General features: G+C 54.8%; 6 protein-coding genes and 1 non-coding gene across 7 annotated transcripts; 3 read left to right on the top strand and 4 right to left on the bottom strand.

The window, feature by feature from the left end:
* Positions 1 to 507: 507 nt before the first annotated feature.
* BO94DRAFT_t281 lies at positions 508 to 610 on the bottom strand. Its single transcript has one exon. It is a non-coding gene; the product is annotated as a tRNA-Pro (tRNA).
* A 1,579-nt stretch (positions 611 to 2,189) lies between these two features.
* Positions 2,190 to 2,626, top strand: BO94DRAFT_609145 (alpha/beta fold hydrolase; the record flags this gene model as incomplete). Its single annotated transcript, XM_025616571.1, has 1 exon — positions 2,190 to 2,626. One exon carries the CDS (start codon positions 2,190 to 2,192, stop codon positions 2,556 to 2,558), a length of 369 nt encoding a protein of 122 aa, XP_025462744.1. The 3' UTR covers positions 2,559 to 2,626.
* On the bottom strand, positions 2,626 to 3,990 carry BO94DRAFT_267106 (SDR family oxidoreductase). Its single transcript, XM_025606532.1, has one exon. It carries the CDS (start codon positions 3,711 to 3,713, stop codon positions 2,694 to 2,696), a length of 1,020 nt encoding a protein of 339 aa, XP_025462743.1. The 5' UTR covers positions 3,714 to 3,990; the 3' UTR covers positions 2,626 to 2,693.
* A 1,011-nt stretch (positions 3,991 to 5,001) lies between these two features.
* BO94DRAFT_569487 (uncharacterized protein) lies at positions 5,002 to 6,863 on the top strand (the record flags this gene model as incomplete). Its single annotated transcript, XM_025614740.1, has 2 exons — positions 5,002 to 5,064; positions 5,145 to 6,863. 2 exons carry the CDS (start codon positions 5,002 to 5,004, stop codon positions 6,861 to 6,863), a joined length of 1,782 nt encoding a protein of 593 aa, XP_025462742.1.
* An 893-nt stretch (positions 6,864 to 7,756) lies between these two features.
* BO94DRAFT_590162 (uncharacterized protein) lies at positions 7,757 to 8,947 on the bottom strand (the record flags this gene model as incomplete). The annotated part of the gene is made up of 2 exons (XM_025615996.1): positions 7,757 to 8,410; positions 8,501 to 8,947. 2 exons carry the CDS (start codon positions 8,945 to 8,947, stop codon positions 7,757 to 7,759), a joined length of 1,101 nt encoding a protein of 366 aa, XP_025462741.1.
* Positions 8,948 to 10,056: 1,109 nt separating this feature from the next.
* On the bottom strand, positions 10,057 to 11,515 carry BO94DRAFT_609132 (LysM peptidoglycan-binding domain-containing protein). Its single transcript, XM_025616570.1, has 3 exons — positions 11,197 to 11,515; positions 10,995 to 11,143; positions 10,057 to 10,898 (listed from the first exon to the last, which is right to left on the bottom strand). The coding sequence occupies exons 1-3, from the start codon at positions 11,392 to 11,394 to the stop codon at positions 10,169 to 10,171; spliced, it is 1,077 nt and encodes a 358-aa protein (XP_025462740.1). The 5' UTR covers positions 11,395 to 11,515; the 3' UTR covers positions 10,057 to 10,168.
* Positions 11,516 to 12,105: 590 nt separating this feature from the next.
* Positions 12,106 to 15,042, top strand: BO94DRAFT_609121 (class V chitinase Chi100; the record flags this gene model as incomplete). The annotated part of the gene is made up of 2 exons (XM_025616569.1): positions 12,106 to 13,097; positions 13,206 to 15,042. Coding segments are annotated over 2 exons (2,829 nt in total), but the record flags the coding sequence as incomplete, so codon positions are not given.
* Positions 15,043 to 15,830: the final 788 nt, after the last annotated feature.

Below are 15,830 nucleotides of genomic sequence, written 5' to 3'. Positions count from 1 at the left end.
AAAATGTGGCAGGCTCGAGAGTCTAAGAACTACTTAAAATATATAAAGATAAGTAGAAGTCAAATTCTTTAGAAAGCTATCTAACTACAGGTTAAATAGTTCTTCTTATAGCTGATCTCTCTTGAAGACTTCCCGTACAGCGTCAAGAAGTCTCTATATCTTTCAGCCGGTTCCTCTGTAGCTTCAGGGAGCTCCTCGGGTTTCTCCTTTTCTATTGGATGGTTCCTGTACTTCTTCGGGTGTCGTCGATTTAGAGTTGTGGGGCCAGACGGGCCGGAACATAAAATGTTCCGGTTCCGGATGGCTGACAGGGTCTAACAACCCCTTTCACTAATCCCGGCGAGAATGATGCCGATGCGCATGCAGACTTGCTTTTAGTTTACATCAACCAAAGAGAGAAACCATTCCACTCACTCGTTTACACATCCAGAAAAAATATCTCCCAATTGCTTGTCTTCGTGATTGTATGTATGTATATATATATAATGAAGAAAAAAAAAAGAACCAGGCCCGAGCCGCGGATCGAACGCGGGACCTCTCGCAGATATGCTTGGGTTTGTAGGCGAGATGCCATCCCTAAGCGAGAATCATACCACTAGACCACCCGGGCTTGTTATGTGTGACGCCATTAGGTAACCGGTATTGCAGAATGAGCAAGGATATCTGCTCGAACAGTAACCCGAACTTGTATTGAAAAAGGTATCTGCCACCACGGCAGGCCATCCCAGAAGCTGTAAACCCGTAACTTAAGTCTGACCATCGATCCCAGATTTCCAGGTCGAATCCCTCTCCATCTCTCCATTGTGCGTGGCAGGTTCTGTTAATGCTGGGTTTGAATGGGGCACAGGGCTAGTCATGGATTGGTTTGTCCCTCAATTCCTCGATGTGATTCCGCATAGTCTGAAGATTGAGTCGACCGTGAAAGATTATTTATATATGAGGCTTTCAATGTGTCCAGCTGCATCGAAGAGTTAGCTCAACTGCTGGAGAATTTCCGCCAGGTCGTACATAGTCCGTGCCGTATCTATATCCCAGGCGTCATCCTCGACGCAAAGCAATGTCATGGCTTTGATGATCGCCAGGGCAAGGTGGATAATGAAGACAATAGTAAGAGATGGATAGCACCAGGCAGGAATGAGGCAATGCGTCGTAGAGATCACGGGTGCTTTTTAGATAATTCCACAATTCACGGTATTGTATATTATTGGGCTCAATTGTTCCGCCTGACACTGTATTTCAATGGTTTGAATAAGCGCATGTGAACTGCGGTGTAGTGGATCAGCATCAGATCTAGTAGCATCAGCGGCGTCTTCATATGATGAGAATATATAAAGTAGGATTGGACTTTAGACGATGTGGTAGTTGATGGATGAATTTGTCCAACTCATTGCGGACAGGAGCAATGGCGATAGAGTGGACGTGCTCAAGAGGCTTCATGTTTGTATTATCAATCATCTTCCAGAGGTACTATTTGCTGTCACTGCACAAGGTTCACTAGCAGTGAATGTCAGATATTCTTAGTCATCTAGTAGTTGCTCGCAGCACCGATCGGAGTGTGCTGTGTATTCTTGTCTAGTTCGTTTGACCAGGGGGGTACAGCGTTCAATAGGCGTGGTGAGCTATATCGTGTAGAAAAGGGGAATATGGAGGATGCAGTGGGTGAAAGTTGTTATAATCAAACATTATTTTCACAGAATTAGTCCGTGTCCCTGAGATTGACAATGAGTCGGGTATGAGAAACGGTTCGGGCTCTGAAAGGACTCCACGGATGTCATTTTCATATGAAACGACCAGAGGGAATCGGCATCTTGGCCAATCCTGGCATCACGGTGGAAACCTCTCACATTGTAGATTGTCTGAGAGTTATATAGACTGGAAGTGCTTATCTTAAGAAGTGGCACAGACCTCTTGGACAAGTCATCTGAGTGACATCGCATACTAAGTGGAATGAGCCGTCTGACACTAAGTCTTAGTCTCTCCTAATCCCGCCACTCTCATTGGAAGTAATCGGATGCTTATCTATCTAATATAAGCCACTAGCTGCAAGGCTATAGGCAGCACCGAAAGGAGAGCAGCATGATTGGACACCCCATTGATCTACATAACACTACTATGGTCTAATCCTACCCCACCTCATATGAGATAAATACCCCGAACCCACCCCCCCCTGACCGAAATATCCAACCAACATGTCCACCCCCTCCACCCCCTGGCAATCAGGCACCCACGCCGCCCTGGTCCCCCTCAGCACGCATTCCCTCTACCTCTCCGCCTCCGGCCCCAACCGCCCCCTCACCAGCACCGGCAACCTCCAACCCGCCATCATCATCGAAGCCGGTCTCTGCAGCGGCCATTCCGAATGGGTCGCTGCTAGTCGACTAATTTCCCAACGCGCCCGAGTCTACAGCTACGACCGGGTAGGCTACGGACGCAGCGAGCCGTCCCCACACGAATACACCGCCGAAAACGGCGTCCGAGAATGGGTTTCAGACAGTCCAAATCTAGCTGGACTTTCTTTTCTCGGGCATTTCCAACTTTCTTTATTCGCGGTTGCATGATTGTCATTCACCCTCCTAAAGCCAGTATTATCTGCTATCAGCGATAGCGCTATCATACCCCTGGCAACTAAAATTAGCCCTAACAACACTTGTGCATGTCTACGACCATTCAGCGTACCAATATCTGTCAGGCTCCTACACAGCAACCCTCTCCAACAGATCCTCAACCGTCTCCACCAGTGTATCCTCCAGATCCCGATATTCTAACCCGAGCACCTTCTGCGCCTTTCCACCATCCGCAATGTATGTCTCGACGACAGCAGCATCACCAGAACATCCGGGAATCTTATCCGCCAGCTGCGGAAACCTTCTCCGGAGAATCGCACACGCATCCTGGTACAGGAACCGACCACCTGCCACGAGAAACCGTTCCCCACCAGCCTCCGGGCGGACATACGCCTCGTAATGCGCAGCCGCTGCATCGTGGACATTGGCGAACGCGATGTAATCATAGTCCGGGATGGATGTAAGGGATCCGTTGACCAGCCTCCAGATCGCCTCGGACGACTCATTTAGTCCGTTTTTGCCAGGGCTCGGGGCTCCCACTGAAGGGCCGAAGATCCAGGGCGGGCAGATGGCTACGACGTCGAAATTAGGAGAGTGCGCATCAACCCACTCCCATAGCTGGCGCTCGGCCAGGGCCTTAGAGGCACAGTAGACAAAACTCGCGTCGGTCGATGCCTTGGCCTCGTCATAGCTGCACGGGTTCCAGTCCGCCTCGGTGTATCGGTAGCCGGGACGGAGACCCTGGCTGATGTCGACAATTGCGGCGAAGGAGGAGGTAAAAACGAGGCGACGGACCTCGGGCCCTTGGGCAGCGACCGCGGTCAGTATGTTGAGGGTCCCTTGGATGGCGGGCTGGAGGAGGTCGGTCTCATTGTCGGTCACCTTTAGGGTGAAAGGGCTGGCGGTGTGTATGACGCCCGTGACTCCCTCGACGGCCTTGTCGAAGGCACCCGATGCCGCCATGTCAGGCACAACGGCAAAAGACAGCCGCTCCACATGTTCGGGAGCGAAGCGGGATTGAACCGTCTCGGCGGTGGACCCGGACCGGACGGTGCCCCGGACTCGGTATCCCGCTGCCAAAAAGGTGGCGATGATGTGCGAGGCCACAAAGCCTGAGGCACCGGTCACGAGAATGGTTTCGTCGGCCATTTTCACTGATTTGCAGCGATAGATTCCAGGAAGACAGGCTGAGCCGACTCCAGTCGTATTATAACAGCACAGGTCGCTGACACAACGCGGGTGCCGGCCACCCCGCCTGTGACACTCGGATCCCGAATACGAGATGCATTTGTCCAACAAAGAACACGAATGGTTGTGACGTCGGCAATGATGATGGACTGGTCCAGCCACCCCTGGGGTTAATCCCCGGACTCGATGGCTATCGGAGATGCCGAACAATGCGATAGCGTCAATCAAGATACGACAATAGATGCATGTCTTTTCTCCGAACCGATGTCTGTACTACTCTTATAACTTATGCATGACCAGTTGATCTTTCCTTCCCGATTCGAGCCAAGTTGGCCAGAGAACTGGAGAACTGTGTCGTAACGCCAAGAGTCCCCAAAAGCTTAAGGCGCATACACAATACACAGAACCCCCGCTATTCGACTTTCTACCCGGGAGGCATATACTATGCTGACATTGATACACTGGGATTCTGTATAGGGAGATAAGCAGAGAAACTCGGGGTAAGATCAGTGCGTATGTGTCAAAGTCAATTATCAGCAAGAGGCCATCAGTGTCACCCTCCGCTTATTCTCTTCCCATCCGAACACACCCCTCAACGGGTTCATTTGTACGCAGACACGGTCCGCCCCGCTACCCACCTTCCCCCCACATCGCCGCGCGTCGATGCTCCCGCTTTTATGCGCGTGCTTAGCATTAACTTGCAGCGCAGCATTGCCCCCCAAACACATATTCTCGCATATCTGGATCTTGAAATTGAATGTCAACATCATGGTCACATGCCAACGGCCAATGCTGCCTTTAGCAAGCTCTAGCTAGGCATGACATAATTCTGCAACCAATACATGATTCCAATTACCAGGCGATTGTCCTCCAGGTGTCGCATAATACCTCTGTTTGATGTGTTAGATAGGATAGAAAAGCACAGAAAATCAGTGACTTTCTCTCGATGAATGGGAGGGTCTAACACTAGACACTCAGAAGGTAAACGTCCAGCATGCTTCCAGGGGCTAAAGTGGATCAACGACCGGATGAAGATTCATCCGCCTGCCCGGTATCCACCCCTGACCTCCAACAACGTCACGATTGATAAGAAATTAGTTGCGAAAGAAACAATACTAGTGCGAACATATTATATACAACGGAGAGACTATACAGTCACCTGACCCATTATCCCCGATGCATAAGACGCTCGTCGCTGCCTCATTTCCCTCATTCCCCACTGCCCACAACCGTCCTTTTTGGCGGTCTCATGAACCATGGATCGTCTACCGCTGGAGTTAAAGCATTCAATTGCTGGAGTGGTAAGGATATTGTAACCTGCGTTTTGGAACCTGCTAATCCGGATCATAGGTTCAAGACGAGTCGCAGGAAACCCTGCGGGCTTTATCACAGGTGAACCGCCAGTGGAACCAGATAATTACGCCTGGTCTTTATAAAGATCTTACTATCCGCCTGAAGTCCGACGAGCCACCTCATCGTGCGCTTCAGCTGCTAGATGCCACCCTAGTCCTCCCGCACATCAGATATCTAACACTCGTTGATCTAACTGCCTCTAACCTCGGTACTACTGTGGACGTGGGGAGGTATCTCAATGAAACCCTCCCCGAGAATATCAATGTCCCTCCCGTACTGCGTGGATATAAAGGGAGTTGGGACCCGATTATCTCCCTCATACAACGATTGCCATGTCTGGAACGGCTTCATCTCCTACTTCCCCCGTCTTATCCGTCGGAACTGCTGGATACCCTTGCAGAGACCCATCCAAACTGTCAATTGTCGGTGGTCTCTGCCAGTCCAGATACCTACAGAGCAGACATTACACAAACTAAATGGATACGCTCCCCCGTGCTGAATGCCGCCTGGGTCGTTTATCATGAAAATCCACATCATGTGCACTACACCGAGCATCCTGATCGCTTTCTGCGAAATATTCTCTACCAAGCGCCTGGTATGAAGCGTCTGACGTTGCAGATCAGCGCCACGGCTGGTCTGAGCTCATGCCCCAAGTACGCCAAGTGGCTGCAGGCCCAGCCGTTGGAGAATGAGATCGATGCTAATCCGCGCGCGCAATTGGAAATCCTCTCATTGCCGCTGATAAGTAGCATGACAGCACAGAAGTTGCAGGCATGGTCCCGGGTCACAGATCTTAAGTGCCTCACCGCATGGACAGCCGGCGGCATCGAAGATATAACCCTATTTACTACCATCGCAGAACTGCAACCTTTCCGAGCCCTAAAGCGGCTAACCCTCACCCTCAACCCGCCGTCAAACTCCCCCGCCTGGCCACCGTCAGTCAAAGCTATGTTTGACGCGCTCCCGCCCCTGACTTATCTCTGCCTGCTGGGCAGCTACGACCCGGAATGGCTCCCCACCGGCGTTCTGGACCGGCACGGCCCAACGCTGACCGAGCTGCAGCTGCACAGGCCGCGGCCCCGGTTCCAGAACTACGAGACCTACCGACTTCGGCAGAAAGGGGAGATTGCCCCGATCTTCCCCGCGGAGGTGATTGTCCGCATGGGGACCCGCTGCCCTGTACTGCAAACGCTGCGGATCTGCGTGCAGCGGCACCGGGGCCACCCGGTCGAGACGGCAGCCTACGATGCCCTGGGCCAGTTCCCTGCGCTGCAGACGCTGGACCTTCTCCTCCACTGCCCGCCGATGATGGTACCGGGTCATAGGGCACCTTTTCCGCCGAGGGATCTAAGCCCGTGGGAGCAAGAGCTCATTCCGATCGCGATTGATCATTACCCCCTGTGGACCTTCCGGGATTGCCTGATAAACTGCGCGTTCGACGAAGCGCTAGTCACAGCGATCTTCACACGGATCCGGACGGGCCGGGTGACGGGAGGACGCTTGCGACTTCTCCGGCTGCACGCGCTCGCCAGCAAATATGTGCTCGGGGGCGGCAAGATGAATTCCGCCATGTTCGGCGCGTGGCAGGTCGAGTGGAACGGGGCCAGCGGGGTGCGGGCGGAAAACAGGTTCAGCTCCCACCCAGACGTAGGCCGTATGATGAGGCCCCGAGACCTGGACATCTTCAGGTCCATCTGGCCGTCGGACAGGGAACCAGGGACCTGGCCTTTGGAGTGGCATAGCTGGCCTCTGCAGTAAGCCTGACGAGCTGATACCAGCGGGCAGCTGCGTGGCAGTTCAACATCTGTACATAATCATTATCCTCTCCACAATGTGTATATGAATCAGAGACAAGCACAGAGAAAACCCCTCCAGCCCTACTTATACATAGTCGTATGTCAAGGCTCCCTACTATCATGTATACCAAAGCCTCTACTTCCCCCAAGCAAGACACACGAAGACCAAAAGCCCACAGCGAGGTGCCTAGACTGTACTTATAGTTTAACAATGTGTACTGCTGTCATATTTATTAACATACACACAAGGACCGACTAGCACCTAATTGTGGCTTTTCGTATAAAGACTTGGTAACTCGTGAGATGCTTAGACCTCATAGAAGGCATGAAAGATCTCCCAATATATTCTTTCAGTGGTTATTCTTGCTACTATGGTTGTTCCGCTTAGAAAGCTTTTCTTCAGAAGTTTTGTAAGGCCGCTTCTTAGGACTCGGATAGAACTTTAGGTTATTTCTGTCTTCTATGAGTCCTTGCGTGGAATACCTTTGAGATATCGTGAACAAACACTGCTGAATCATTATTATAAGGATTTGATGTATCTTCATAGAGTCTTTTATAAAAATAGTTTCCGAAAAGCGAATAGTTTATCCAATTGCGTAGAACTGAAGTATTACTACTAGTGTTTCTAGACTCAAGTGTCTGTCTATTGGCTATTTGCCTCTTGTTTGATGCATTATCAACTGTTATATACAGTATCTTTCACTAGTCCCAGTCTGGTTGGGAATCAGCCTGTTCTTGCAGGAAATCGGAAGTTTTGTAATATGCAGGTCAGGGACTGTATACTACTGAATGAATATAAATACCCTGAGTCTTGTATACTCCCTAGGCTACCCGATCAAGCGGGTGCGGCTGTAATCAGGATAGGTCCATATAATCCGGTCCAGAGTACGTGTCCACGAAGAACAGCATATGATAGCAAGGTACGTAGCCGGACTTTGGATCATCGTCATCCGTGTCGAGATCAAATACATAGCAGAGGAAATCGTTAGTCCAGATGCGGATTTTTGAAATGGTCTTCAGGCCGGTGATATCGTTCTCATCGCTCTGGTCAGCGCCCAGAGCGCTCTTGTGGTTGATTAGAAGCCAGGCCTGAGCACCACCGTTGGGAGATCCCAGCAGGGCGTACCCGGCTTCCGAATTGGTGTCGAAGTCGGTGTAGCCAACCCAGTCCTTAGCAGGAACATTATTCATGGCCTGCTCGATCACCTGCCGTGTTGCCACATTCACCACGTTCATCTGGAAGATGTACTTCAACGAGCTCGCCTCCACGTTGCTGGCGCTGGTCCGTGCCGCCCACTCGATCCACATCACGTCCGAGAGCTGCCGGAGGCTGGGGAGCTCAGAACCTGTCGGCCAGGGATTCTCCCAGTCCTCGTCAGGATCCTCCTCGAGATCGGCTTGGTACTGGGCCACCATCTCTTGCACCTTGAAGGCTGGGCTCCACGCCAGATCAACGATGATTGCGCCTGCCGGCAGGTTATACCAGCACTGATAGCTTGCTTTAGTGGCCTAAGTGATTACGATGGGGTTTGCCTCGCATTAGCCCGGTTCTCATTCTGGGACTCCCCGAGGGGGGGGTTGGAGAGGAAGGGGGCCTACCGGATGCGTGTCGTCGATCTCCACCGTGTGCTTCCAATCTACCGGGACATTGTTGGTAATGTCCAGGTCCAGCTCTGTCAGGAGCTCCTCGCCCACGTACTGCTCGAACTTCTCGTCCAAGGCGCGGTCCGGGTTGGGGTTCAGGGTCCAGCCGTTCGCGGTGAGCTGTGCGCGGGTGGTGTAGGTTGCGACCACACTCCTGCCTCCGAAGTAGATTTCAGCCATTGCGTCGGACATCTCAGTCGCACAGGCCAGGTCCCTTCCCTTCTCCACGTAGGCTTGCCAGCCAGTGGAACGCTTGGTCAGGGCCGCAGGTGGTGCCGGGGTATTGGGGATGGCAGATCGGGCATTCAGGGGAGGACTCCTGGCCCATGCGTCTCCCGTGAAAAGAAAGACGAGGAAAACAAAAAGAGTGGTAAGAGAGAAGCCATGATTGGGGGTAATCATGGTGAGGGGGGGTCAAACTCGGCGACGAGCCGGGGGAAGGAAGGCAGTGTGAAGGAGTGTGGTTGCCGGAAAATGAGATAGTGAAAAAGAAAGAGTGAATAGGTTGGTGTCGACTGCCTGGTCAGTGAGCGCAGACCAGGCGGTATAACAAGGAGGGGATATGGAGGTATAATAGCGACAGAGCCTTTTCTGTCACCCTTATGCCCTACTTGCGGTTGAGCGATTTCCACGAGCGCTCCCCCTTTTTTCCTCTGCTTTGCTATGATTTGGCGCAATAAATTTGCTCATGCCTAATTTATGTCTCAAGCCTCCGAGCCCCATTTCCTAGCTCAGTTCAATTTCACCTGGGGGATCAAGATGGGGCTCCAATACGCCTAATCTCCAACGGATGAAGATGGAGCACACAAAGGCCCTTCAGCTCGGTGGGTACTCCTCGAAATGAACCCGATGACCGCACGGAACGACATGGTACGATGGGTATGGCTCATCGTGGCAATGTTTCCGAGCAATGCAAGGCGGGCATAAGGTGGAGATGCCAGAGAAAAGGACAATTTCCGGATGCCGCGGACGTTAAGCCAAATCTATCGCCCGATAATCTGACAAGTGGCTATCTAACAATCTGCCACGGACAGAGACAATCTCCCTGGGTCCCCACTTGCTCGGACTAGTGCGACTAGTGAAGCTTGAGGCGCGCGCCGTCCCGAGACAGACGCTGCGGACAGGAAGTGGTTGGGAAAGAAGCTTAGAGATTAGAAGCTTAGTTAGACTTGGTCTTAGCTCTGCCGAGCGAACCGGTCTGTTCCTGCATCCTGCTGTTAGCAGTACAGCAATTTAGCTCATCTCCACTCATTGCTCCGATGGCCGAGGTCGGAGATAATTCCCCCAATCCTTTCGCTTAGGGCTTGCCATGTCCAACCTCTGATCCACTCGACCTTCAGCCTCGCGGACTGATTGATACGGATGAGGGATTTTCCCCCAGGCAAAACGTCTGAACTCTCCCTACTCGGCCAACAAGACATATCCCCAACCTAATGCTCCCTGATATGAAGCATTGCACAGCCACTAAGCCATTACGAGGGAAGCCTAAGCTCGTGAACTGGCCCTAGTGTGGTGGTAGATTTGCTAGGCTAATTAATTCGCAGTGACAACGTGCTCGGACTAATCGACCAAAATCTTATGTTGTAACATTCTCACACCACCGGCCTCGCCTCGCACTCCATCTCACTCAATCCCAATACAGACATAGTAGTCCACCCACAGGCCGCTGCAACTATCCCCGACAGTGGGGTTCCACTCGTAGAATTCATCCAGCGTAATGCCGGCGTCGCTGACAATGGCCGCGCAGGTATCGCCACTAACCACAAGATGGAAGGCGTCGCAGTCGTCCACCATGCCGGTCTCGTAGGGGGTGGGGGTGGTCACCCCGGTGGACGAGGTCGTGCTGGTGGTGCTGACCGCAGTTGTCGATGTCGCCGACGCGCTCTCCCCGGTGGTTCCGACACAGACATAGTCCTCCACCCAGAGATTCGCACAAGTGTCGCCGACGGCGGGGTTCCAATCATAGAACTCGTCCAGCGTAATGTCGTACTCACTGGCGATGGTGGCACACGTATCGCCGCTGACAATCAGGTAGAAATCATCACAGTCGCTTACCATACCAGTCTGGATAGGGCTCGGGGTGGTGATGCCCGTCGCCGACGAGGTCGCGCTGGTGGCGCTGACCACGGTCGAGGTCGTCAGAGCCGAACTGCTCCCCCCGACAATGCCCACGCAGACATAGTCATCCACCCAGAGAGAAGCGCAAGTATCACCCACAGCTGGGTTCCACGCGTAGAAGTCAGCCAGGGATATGCCGAAGTCACTGGCGATGCTCGCGCAGTCGTCGCCGCTGACGACCAGATGGAACTCATCGCAGTCACTCACCATGCCGGTCTGGATGGGGAGGGGAGTGCTGATTGTGGCAGCCGCCGTGGAGGAGGCGGCCGACGGGACGGTTGAGAGGGTCGTGGAGGACGAAATAGTCGACGTAGATGTCAAGGTCACGGACTCTGAGCTGGACGCGGCAGAGGTCGTCGTGGTGGCCGCCGGCGAGGAGGCAGCCACCGTGGTGCTGGGGTAGATGAAGTCGATCTGCACACAGTAGTACAGCCCCGGCAGCATCTCACAGCCTGAGCCCACCTCCGTCACAATTGGGTTCTGGCCGCGTCAGTCCAACTCGGACCACACCAGAAACAGCTGTCTTCACTTACCCATTCCTCGAATTGTGCCGCGGTGATCTGGTAGACCTCCTCGATCAGCTCGCAGGTGGCGTGTTCAATGTAGGCAATCCAGTAACTGCAGTCTTCGGTGCTGCCGGGGGCAGGCGTGCCGGGGGGAGTGACCAGATAGGCGGCGGCCTGGCCTAGAGGCAGGCTGAGGGCAGCAAGAACCCAGGTGAAGGGCTTCATGGCGTTCCGAATGGTTTGCAGGAGACCAGAACAAATGGACAGATGCCAGATAGGTTACAGTGTCGCAGTAACTGCTCCAGAGGCGAGATATATCCTCCCACTTGAGCCCATCCAGAACGCCTTGGTGGATGGTGCTTGGGCGGAGATCGAACCCACGAAGCGGATAATAAAATAGCCCTGGCCATTCAATAGTTTGATGACGTCTCCAGAATGCAATGTGGGTTGATCTATAATCTGACATCCCCACCCCGAAGCCGAGGCGGATCCACCCACTAATGAACGACGGTCGACTGTCTAGATGGCTTCAGACCACGCTTGTACGAGAATTACAGGCTGACTCCAAAATCCCGCTTGGACCGACTGACCAAGATTCCTGTCAAATTTCCGGTGGGAGACTAGCCAGGATGGAGCCTGCATCTCGTGAGCCGGAAGAGATGAGATGGAAAAGTTAGGGTTAGGCAGGGATAGGGGAGAGTCGGAGGAACATGAGCATTGCAAGGTTGACCACATAAGAAGCAGGGCAATCGCAGTCGTTCCAGCCTCATCTTCGTGCTTCACTGCGAGAAGCGTCCATTCACTCCCTTCTGACCCTCGGTGGTCCCCTCGTTCTTTTCTTTTCGTTTGTTGTGGTCGCACGCGATTTCATTGTCTTCAACGTCCGTCGTTCATTCTTTTCTTCCCTCTCGCTCATTCTATCTCTACGACCCCGTCATGCGATGGGCCAGCGGGGTGGCGAGTGCCCTGCTTGGGACTCTCGCCTACCACGCTGCACCAGGCCTGGCTCTGGCTGAGGTTGACCCGGCCGAGGTGGCCTCATCTGTCAGTGCATACCTGGCAGCGCATCCCATTTCCACGCGCCATGCCACCCAGACTCCAGACCCATCGAGTCTGATGGCTGCCGTCCTGGCCGGTAACTACACCTCCCGGCTGTCGAACACGACCAGAAGTCGATGTCCCGTGAGCTGTAGCAGCTCGGGGCTCAATTCCACGGCCTGGTCGGTCTATCACTCGGTTGACCGACTGGGGCTGTGTGGCAGCCCGATGTTGCTGGACTTCAACCTCTTCAATCAACTGGATGACGCAGCAACGCACGTCAGTATTGCAGCCTGTACGGCTGACTTTAAGTCTGTTTCTTCTTCTTCTCTTTCGACGCGGGATACCTCCGATGATAGCAGTTGTATCGCGCAGTCCGTCAGCCGATCCACGGTCACTGCTTCAGTTCAGCTGGCCTCGTCGGGCAATGCTTCCTCCACCGGTGCCACCGATGTTGTCGATGCTCTGGAGCAGCTGCAAAGCACATTCACCCTCTCCGGGTCCGATTGCAATGAAGTCATCCGGGTTGCTTATGCGGGCCAGGCGGCCGTCGGTGTCTACGTCGGCTCAGGGCTCAGTGGCCAGGGAGTCATGTCATCTGTGCTGAATCAGCTGGTCACGGAGATTGACTCCAATGGCAGCATTGCCCAGGAGACTCTCGTTCAGGTCTGCGACAACTCCACGTCCCGATACTCGCTCGGCATCTTCGCCAGCACCACGGGAAATCTCCTATCCGTGCAACGGGCACTGCAGTCCTGGCACAACAGCAGCTGTGTGACCTTCATGGAGGAGTCAATGCCCGCCTGGCAGACCATCTCCTACTTGGCCCCGTCCATGCAGCAAAACTCGTCGGTCCCAAGCAACTACACATCGCTGGCTGCTCGAGAGCAGTCGCATGGGCACACTCACGGTGGCTCCTATCTGCATCGCGGCCTTTCTCACTCGCACCTTCACCACGCGCGTGCTGCCGCCCAGCAGCTGCAGTCGCGCGACGACAGCGACGAGTGCACCACCATTCAGGTGGCATCCGGCGATACGTGCACCACACTCGCCACCGAGTGTGGCATCAGCGGAGCCGATTTCGACGACTATAATCCATCGTCCGACCTCTGCTCGACCCTGACCGTGGGTCAGCATGTCTGCTGCACAAGCGGCACCCTGCCAAACTTTGCTCCCTCGGAAGACTCCAATGGCGACTGCTACTCCTACACGGTCCAGACCGGAGACACCTGCACGGCCCTGGCGGCGGCGTACGACATCACCGTCGACGAGATCGAAGCCTGGAACACTGGTAGCAACGGAACCTGGGGTTGGATGGGATGTAGCGATCTGTTGGTTGGGAGCTACATGTGTCTGAGCAGCGGATGGCCGCCGATGCCGGCCAACGTCCCCAACGCCGTCTGTGGCCCTCAGGTCAACGGCACCAGCACCGCCCCCCACGGAACCGATCTCAGCACGCTCAACGAGTGTCCGCTGAACGCCTGCTGCGATATCTGGGGCCAATGCGGCATCACCGCCGACTTCTGTACGCAGTCCAACTCGACGACGGGCAATCCGGGCACTGCAGCCAAGGGCGAGAACGGATGTATCTCCAACTGTGGCACCGAGATCATCGTCAGCGATGCCCCTAGCGAGACCTACTCCATTGCCTACTTTGAAGCCTCGGACCAGACCCGGCCCTGTCTGACCATGTCGGTGGACCAGATCAACACCACCTTCTACACGCACATCCACTTTGCCTTTGCCACCATCAACACGGACTGGACCATCAACGTGACCGGCCTAGAGGACCAGCTTTCTTTGATGTCCAACATGACGGGGGTCAAGCGGATTCTGTCCATTGGCGGGTGGGACTTTTCCACCGACGCCGACAGCTATATGATTTTCCGGGAAGCCGTCACCGAGGCGAATCGCGACACACTTCTTACCAATGTCGTTGACTTCCTCGAGGAGTGGGACCTGGACGGGGTGGACTTCGACTGGGAGTACCCTGACGAGCCTGATATCCCCGGTATCCCCGCTGGTACCACAGCGGACAGCACCAACTACTATCTCACCCTGGCGGTGCTGAAGGCCACGATGCCCGTCGGTAAGACGGTCTCCATCACCGCCCCAGCCTCGTTCTGGTACCTCGAACGCTTCCCCATCGAGGCCATCAGCTCGGCCGTGGATTACATCGTGTATATGACCTACGATCTGCACGGCCAATGGGACTACGGCAATGCCTACGCAGACAGTGGCTGTTCCGATGGGAACTGCCTCCGGTCTCATGTCAATTTGACGGAGACCCTCAGCTCCCTCTCGATGATCACCAAGGCTGGTGTCTCGTCCAACAAGGTTGCCGTCGGCGTGGCAAGTTATGCGCGATCCTTCGAGATGACCGAGGCTGGCTGCTGGACCGACATGTGCACCTACACGGGGCCGGACTCGGGGGCATGGCCAGGTCCTTGCACGCAGACAGCCGGGTATATCTCCAACTATGAGCTCGAGTTGGTCCTGGCGGAGAATCCCAGTGCGGAGGTGTACTGGGACAACAGCTCGTACACCAACATCATGGTCTACAACGAGACGCAATGGGCGGGATACATGAACGACACCAACAAGGCGGTCCGGACGGTGCTGTACGAGGGTCTGAACTTCCTGGGCACCTCGGACTGGGCCGTTGACCTGCAGTCGGAGGATGGCAACGAGGACACCGGGGGCTCGGGGGTCATCTACATTGATCCCATCATCTTCAACGAGCCCAGCCCGACGGTGGCCGGATACCCCCCGTTCACCATGGTCTGGCCCACGTCGACGCTGGCCACGCCGTCCGTCGTGCACTTTCCCCCGTATCCGCTGGTCAACTACAATGGCCCCTATCCCACCACCACCTGGGTTGCGGTGCCCTCGACGACGGTCTCCAAGATCAGCTTCTCGCAGTGGACGGGGCCCGAGTCGGGCATTCCCACCACCACCTTCAACCTCATCAGCAGCTTCAGCCCGTTGCCCATCACCATCGTCGAGGGCGGGCTGCCCACGATCCTGTACCCACCGCCGATTTCCTCGCCCTACACGCCGCAGATTGGCGTGGTGGATGGCACCTCCCACACGGTCATGAGTGGCACCATCACGCTGGAGGAAGGGCCGGGCACCACGCTGGTCACCGGGTTGCCCTCGCCCACCACCACCACCCAGACCGTCACCGAGACCATCACGGTCCTGGACACCTATGCATCCGGCACCTCCAGCGCGACCTCGACGGCCAATAGTACGGTGGTGGTGGTCATTCTCCCCACAATACCTGCTGCTTCGGTGACCGAGTACACCCTGACGAGCACGACGTCGACCTCGGGCTCCCTCATCTACACGTGGAGCGAGCAGCAGATCGATAGCCTGGCGAAGATCAGCACGACCACCACCATCACGACCACCACCACGAGCGACTCGAAGACCACGACGCGAGTCATTCCCGTCAACACCGGAGGCTTCTACTGGTCGCCTGTGTCGATTCCAGATATTCCCCTGCCCACGGTCAACCCGCCGAATCTGCCTCCTATCCCCACCGTCCCCTGCTTCACTCTCTTCGACATCTTCACCATCGACTGTCCCCCCGACGACGACAAATCAGCCAAGACCACCCA

The sequence above is a fragment of the Aspergillus sclerotioniger genome (genome assembly GCF_003184525.1).
Source record: "Aspergillus sclerotioniger CBS 115572 chromosome Unknown BO94scaffold_38, whole genome shotgun sequence".
NCBI lineage: Eukaryota > Fungi > Ascomycota > Eurotiomycetes > Eurotiales > Aspergillaceae > Aspergillus > Aspergillus sclerotioniger.
Note: the sequence above shows the minus strand (reverse complement) of the source record. Positions and strands in the feature narration are given on the sequence as shown.